The 7,118-nt window shown below is 39.6% G+C and overlaps 2 protein-coding genes across 2 annotated transcripts; both read left to right on the top strand.

The window, feature by feature from the left end:
- The first annotated feature begins 540 nt into the window (after positions 1-540).
- LOC126622328 (transcription factor bHLH162-like) lies at positions 541-1,749 on the top strand. Its single transcript, XM_050291030.1, has 3 exons — positions 541-804; positions 998-1,348; positions 1,426-1,749. The coding sequence occupies exons 1-3, from the start codon at positions 685-687 to the stop codon at positions 1,522-1,524; spliced, it is 570 nt and encodes a 189-aa protein (XP_050146987.1). The 5' UTR covers positions 541-684; the 3' UTR covers positions 1,525-1,749.
- A 2,604-nt stretch (positions 1,750-4,353) lies between these two features.
- Positions 4,354-7,118, top strand: LOC126622327 (eukaryotic translation initiation factor 3 subunit D-like). Its single transcript, XM_050291029.1, has 2 exons — positions 4,354-6,141; positions 6,787-7,118. Exon 1 carries the CDS (start codon positions 4,438-4,440, stop codon positions 6,136-6,138), a length of 1,701 nt encoding a protein of 566 aa, XP_050146986.1. The 5' UTR covers positions 4,354-4,437; the 3' UTR covers positions 6,139-6,141; positions 6,787-7,118.

Below are 7,118 nucleotides of genomic sequence, written 5' to 3'. Positions count from 1 at the left end.
AATGGTCCCTTGCATTTGTATGGCAATGAGTGTTAACGAATGGTCCCTTGGCATTTGTATGGCAGAAATTTAGTCGTTGGAATTTCAAGTCTCCGGAGTCGTCTTTAGGTTAAGGGGTGTAATGTGACATGTCACACTCATCAGTTTCACACTACTAAATCGACACAATTTGAATGTAAAATAAATGGTCTAGGTTTCACACAATATACCTGCCAAATGATGAAATTGGCACTAATCTGTTAAATTTCATTTTCATCATGCTTTTATTCAAAGTAGCTCTACTACTTTGAAATTGCACGATTGTACATGTGTTTTCATTTGTCAAATGGACGGTCAAAAACAGTGGTGCGTTCATAGGACCTTGTTAGATGATAGATATTAAATGTAAACATGAAATTATACACAATCGGTTATAAGACAGATTTAATTTTTTCCTGACAAACGAGAGCAAAGGGTCCCACCGCCTTCTGAAATCTGTAAACTTTTTTCAGTGGCATCTAATGATAGAGTACTGCTCTTCAGCTTTGGCTTTCTTTCTCTCCTGATGAGAGTCTTAATAAAAGCGCGCATTATACCACAATAAGTTGAAGACCAATATTTGTTGGTATTTGTTTAATATAATCATCAAGTATTTCAATTTGCTGGTGGATATTGTTTGATATCTTTCTAGCTTGGAATATATTGATGGAGAAGTGCCCTAGTTCATCTACAACTGATAGGAAAACCATAGAAAAAAACAGAAGAAATCAAATGAAAGCTCTATTCTCCAAGCTTAATTCTCTTGTTCCCCACCAACGCTCAGGGGTCTCTCTCTTTCAATCTTCTTTGTGGGTTTGTTTTTGCATTATAGATCATGTTTTCTTGTCAGATTGTGAGTCTGTTTATGTAATTGTTAAGATTATAATCCAGACTCACAGTTTGACGCCATATATATTTGTCTGCCAATACAAGCCTGCTAAAAGAAATGTGTATTTTGTTCATGGGATTATTGTTGCAGGAAGCGGCATCGCTGCCGGATCAACTAGATGATGCTGTAAACTACATTAAACAACTACAGACAAACTTGGAGAAGATGAGGGAGAAGAAAGACAGGCTAATGGGGGGAATCGAGAAGAGCACTCATTGCAACGCAGGCTTTGGCCGCTGCGCTGGACCAATAACCGGGGGATCACCATTGGTCGAGATTCATGAAACGGGTTCAGCTCTAGAGGTTCAGATGATAACTGGGTTGGAATACCAGTTCATGTTCAATGAGTCGATTCGCGTGCTTCATGAAGAGGGAGCTGACGTTGTAAATGCCGGTTTCTCAGTTGTTGAAGATACAGTTTTTCATACAATACATTCCAAGGTAAGGAAACAATTAATTACTACACAATGCATCACCATTTTATTAGAGATATTTATGTTCTTCTGAATGTAATGTAGATTGAAGAGTTGGCACCAGGCTGTGCAGCTGCAAGGATTTCGGAGAGACTCAATAAGAAGTTTGTGAATGATCAAGCTGATGCACTTGGAAGCATATAAGCACTCATTTTTCAGCTATTGTCACCATTTGGGCACCGTGACCAATGCCCATTTTTCTTGTAGTGATTTCTTAATTTGGTCATCTTTTCAGGCTGTCTTCAGGCGGAAACTTTGTCAATCAAGCTCAAATGTCCTTGTGATGATCTGAAGCTAATATTTTCTAAGTTCTAAGCATTCTGAAGCTTACTGCACTTTACTAATAATATTGAAATACATGTTTAAGTCGATCTTAGCATGAATGAGCTAGCAGCTTAGCACGTGCGTGCACACACACATAAAATTTGTACGTTGTTATCATATGTACTACTGTTTCGACAAAAATGAAAGACGATTTGATGCGAAAAGATAAACGATTCCCTACTTCCAAACCAAGTGATGTCCATAGTGACATGACAAGCAAGAGCAAGGAGAAGTGTACAGTAAGTTTCAAGAACTAGGTCATTGGCATGCAGAGTAACAAATAGAAAAATGAAGGAAAGAAGCAATGCAAAAATATTATGCCTTCCTCGTACGTGCACAAATTAAGTTATAAAATTTAATGAATATTTCTTGTAACCTGGCTATATTTTTGGTAAATGTTTTCTTTATGGACTTAACCTTTCCGTGAAGCTCACAGCATTCTCCAGTCTCTTAGTATATGGAAATTAATGATTCTCGAGGATGATTAATAGGGTTCAAAAATAGCTTAATATATAATTAGTATTGTTTAAGGAATCAAATAGGATTTGATTTCAGAAAACGAATTAAATGTTTTGTTAAGCAGATTATAGAGTTTGCAAAGAATAAATACTCCAAAGCTTCATAAAAAAAATGCCAGAATCAGATTGATTTAGGGCTGGTTTGGTATTGTTGTGCTTTGAAAAAAAAATGCTTCTGCTATGCTGTGAAAAAAATCATCTGTGAAATAAAGCAGAGTGTTTGGTAAACTTTTTTGTAAAAGTGCTTTTGAAAAAAAAAACAGTATTATAGTGCTTAGTAAACTTTTATGTAAAAAAGATGTGAAAAGAAGCCGGTTTTTCAAAGCTGGATTTTGCAGCTTTGCGTTTTTGGCTTTTTTTCACCCAAAACTGTGAAAAAAACTAAAGCTGAATGTTTACCAAACACAAAAAAACTCTCAGCTTTTTTTGATACCCACTTTTTTCAGAATCACCTCGGTACCAAACCAGGCCTTAGACAGTAGATACATGTGGGATATAACTTAAAACAATTCGTCCTGTATGTTTTTAGTTAGAGTTACACATATTGCCGACTAAAATAACAGTCGTGGATGACATTTTAATTTATAATCTCCTCTAATAAAGTAGAAACTTGAAGCCATTAGACCAAACGATGGCTTAAGACATACTGCCTACTCGACAAATTGCTAATTTGATACGAATGCAGCATATGATAGCACAAGTAGAAAAAAGTTGGAATTTTTTTGTAACCAGCTATTGAAATCCACATATGAATTTAGAAGAATCGAATGAATCCATACCGCCCATGCCAATGTTGTATGGCTGTCGTCAGCTCTTGTCATGAGATGAGTTGAATATCAGAGTGCACAACGAACGACTAACAAAATAATAAGAATATTATTAAACAAACGAGAATGCCGAAAATGGTATTAAACCCTAAGAGACTACATTGTGATTGACTTATCTTCAATGAATAACAAAGCACCCTATTTATAATAAACTAACCTTAATCTCTAACAAAACCTAATTCTAACGGGCTAAGCCCATAAAACCAAACATTCAAATAAACCAAAATACTAATAATTTCCAACAAGATGTTTGGTCAAGTTTTATAACGCGCAAAACTATCATTTTATGTTGCTGAGGCATGTGCGCCTAAGGAGAAAGTCTTCGCAACTGAAGTGAGAGAAAGCTAATTAATCCATCAAGAGTCATAAGTGATGCATAGGACAATAGGAAACCGTTAAAGCAGATAAGATTTGAAGATAGAGTGATTTCAGAACTGAAAAGAAACTACGAAGTAAATATAATTAGCACTCGACCATCAAATATGTCTTAAAAATGTACAAGTTAAAGGACTCGAACTAGTGCAAATAGACGAATACATTGTTTCAGCTAAACTCACCTAATTCACACCTCTTTGATTATGATTTATTTTATGTTTCAATTGCAGTATTAATAAAAAATTAATTCTAATAGGATTTGAATTGTTAATTAGGATTTTCAATTTTTATTAGAAATTGAGTAAATTGTAGCAGTGGTCCCTTAACTTTAACTCAATTGGAGCAATGATCCCTCAACTAAAAATTCATTACCCTTGGCCCCTCAACTCATCAAAACGTGCAGGTATGGTCCCTCAACTAAAAATCCATTAACATGGGTTCCTCAACTTTAATCCAACTAGAGAAATGATCCCTCAACTTTAACCCAATTGAATCAATGGTCCCTTAACTTTAACTCAATTATAGCAATCGTCCTTCCAACATAACTCATTTTAACAAAATTCTGATGAAGTTGACAAAAATGACCATCGTTACACGTTTTGATGAGTGGAGAGACCCCAATTGTAGCAATAGTCCTTCCAACATAACTTATTTTGACAAAATTCTAACGAAGTTGACAAAAATGACCATAGCTACACATTTTGATGAGTTGAAGAACCAATTGTAATGAATTTTTAGTTGAAGGACCATTGCTACATTTTACTCTTAGAACTTAGATTACAAGCTTGACGAATTACTTATTTTACAAAACAATCTTAAAAGCCCAATAGAATATAATTGGGCTATAACCGAAGCCCCATAACTACAAACAACGGCCCAGTGGTATAACGGTAAATTACTCATAGTATAAAAAACCGTACGAAAACTAGGGTTTTAAGCAGAAACCCAATCCACTGCCATCACAGCCAAAAGCTTCTCTCTCCCTCTGAATCTCACAAATCCAGCAATCAACGATGGTCGAAGGTTTCGAAGTCGGCGGCGTACCTTTCAACCCCGACGGGTGGGGCCCACCGGACAGCACCACCACCCCAACCACCTCTTCCAATTTGCCCCAAAACGTCCCCTTCGCCCCCTTCTCCCGCTCTGAGAAGCTTGGCCGGATCGCCGACTGGACCCGCACCTTCAACAATCCTGGCCGCTCCAAGAACCCATCTGACGCCGTCTTCGACTTCTCCAACGACGAGTCCTTCCCCGCCTCTGCCGATGACGACGCTTCGTTCCGTCTCGTCGATGGAAAGCCCCCTCCGCGCCCCAGATTCGGCCCCAAGTGGCGGTTCCAGCAGCAGCGACAGCTCCCCCACCGCCGCGACGAGGAGGTCGAGGCCAAGAAGCGCGAGGCTGAGAAGGAGCGGGCCCGCCGCGACCGCCAGTACAACATGAACCGGTCCAACGTCAACGCCCCTCGCCGAGAAGCCGCGGTTTTCAAATCTTCCGTCGATATCCAGCCGGAGTGGAACATGCTGGAACAGATCCCCTTCTCCACATTCTCTAAGCTCTCGTTTTCTGTACCGGAACCCGAGGACCTCCTCCTCTGCGGCGGACTCGAGTTCTACGATCGCTCCGTCGATCGAATCACCCCCAAGAACGAGAGGCGGCTCGAGAGGTTCAAGAACAGGAACTTCTTCAAGGTCACCACCACCGATGACCCCGTCATCCGCCGCCTCGCAAACGAGGATAAAGCCACAGTCTTTGCCACTGATACGATTCTCTCGACTCTCATGTGTGCACCCAGGTCAGTTTACTCTTGGGATATTGTGGTGCAGAAAGTTGGGAACAAATTGTTCTTTGATAAACGTGATGGGTCGCAATTGGATTTGCTTTCGGTCCACGAAACCTCTCAGGAGCCCTTGCCTGAAGCTAAGGATGATATCAATTCAGCTTACTCGTTGAGTGTCGAGGCTGCTTATATCAATCAGAACTTTTCACAGCAGGTTTTGGTTAGGGATGGAAATAAGGTCACGTTCGAGGAGCCTAACCCCTTTGCGAATGAAGGAGAGGAGGTTGCTTCCGTTGCTTATCGCTACCGGAGGTGGAAGCTTGAGGAGGGAATGTATCTGGTTGCGAGGTGTGAGGTGCAGAGTGTTATGGAGGTGAATAACCAGAGGTCGTTTTTGACCCTGAATGCGCTTAATGAGTTTGATCCGAAGTATTCGGGTGTCGATTGGAGGCAGAAGTTGGAGACTCAGAGGGGAGCTGTATTGGCAACTGAGCTGAAGAACAATGCTAACAAGTTGGCAAAATGGACTGCACAAGCGCTCCTGGCCAGTGCTGATTTGATGAAATTGGGTTACGTTTCAAGGGTTCATCCTCGTGATCACTTTAACCATGTGATTTTGGCTGTGGTTGGATACAAGCCCAAGGAGTTTGCCTCGCAGATTAATCTGAACCAAAACAGTATGTGGGGGATTGTGAAGTCGATTGTGGACTTGTGTATGAAATTGAATGAGGGCAAGTATGTGCTTGTTAAGGACCCATCGAAGCCCCAAGTTAGGATATATGAGGTGCCTCCAGATGCTTTTGAGAATGACTATGTGGAGGAGCCACTGCCCGAGGATGAGCAAGTTCAGCCACCGACGGAGGAAGGGCAAGATGCTGAGCCGAATGTTGCTGCTAATGATGTTGAGGATAAGCCGGTTGATGCTGTTGAAGCTTGAAGGGTAATGTTTCTTGCTGCATTGTCTACTGTAATATGTGTTCCTTATTGTTTTATTTATTTTGAAAAATTTGGTATATGTTTAAACATTTTAATTACGTTCATTGTTGCTTGTTGGTCTTTGTCTATTTGATTTCCCTGTGAATCATGTATTAGTTCTAGTTTGTTAAAGTTTTTGATGATGAATGTAATGGTTTACTTTAGTCATTGAAACTTCAACTGACTAGACAGTGCCAAGTTCACAGATCACTTTTTGCCAAGTCGATTCTAGGCCCATTCTTCATCAGATATAGATTCCATTGTTCCTGTATCATGGATTAAACGGTGAGAGAGCGGGGATCAGGGTATGATGTTAGGAGTTATTATATTAGAGACAAATTGGATTGTATTTATCCTTTTGTTGGGATACTTGTGTATTTCCAGAATCACTCTGCCAAATTGTAGAGTAGTTGGCTGAACTCTTCTCGTTACTTATCTTGAAATGAAATCCTGGGTTCTGGGATGAATGTGTTTAACTTGTTGAGGTCACTAATTGATATTTCACATGTGTTACCTGTTGTATGATGCGGTCGCACTTTTGGTCATAATAACATCGGATATCTCTTGATCATATATAATTGATTGATTCATCGTCGATTGGTGACTGCAGATTTAAATCGATTTTCACAATTGCTGAGAACGGGGAAACCTGGCTACACATCTCTTAATAGTTGCGAAGCGAGAGAAGATTATAAGGCCATCAAAGACTTGTATCTGAAGTTAGTCCAACTTTTATTGCATCGTTGGCATATAGTTTTTACGAGCATTTTATAGCTTTTCCATCTTTTAAACTGGCGTAGAGGAAACTAGCAGATCATGGGAATGGTTTTGTTTCTTCTCACTTTTGTTTTTAACCTTGAGCTTTGTGATATGTTATGCTATTTTATAAAAACTTGAATTTTTGCCTTAATATTTGGTATCGAAGTCGTTTACCTTTCTCAA

Source organism: Malus sylvestris, chromosome 5 (assembly GCF_916048215.2).
Source record: "Malus sylvestris chromosome 5, drMalSylv7.2, whole genome shotgun sequence".
Taxonomy (NCBI): Eukaryota; Viridiplantae; Streptophyta; class Magnoliopsida; order Rosales; family Rosaceae; genus Malus; species Malus sylvestris.
Note: the sequence above shows the minus strand (reverse complement) of the source record. Positions and strands in the feature narration are given on the sequence as shown.

Bases quoted from the DNA above. Each gene is read 5' to 3' on its own strand.
- LOC126622328 (XM_050291030.1), top strand. From the start codon at position 685: ATGGAGAAGTGCCCTAGTTCATCTACAACTGATAGGAAAACCATAGAA. The intron at 805-997 runs GTCTCTCTCTTT...TTATTGTTGCAG, and splicing joins TTCCCCACCAACGCTCAGGG to GAAGCGGCATCGCTGCCGGA. The intron at 1,349-1,425 runs GTAAGGAAACAA...AATGTAATGTAG, and splicing joins TTCATACAATACATTCCAAG to ATTGAAGAGTTGGCACCAGG.
- LOC126622327 (XM_050291029.1), top strand. From the start codon at position 4,438: ATGGTCGAAGGTTTCGAAGTCGGCGGCGTACCTTTCAACCCCGACGGG.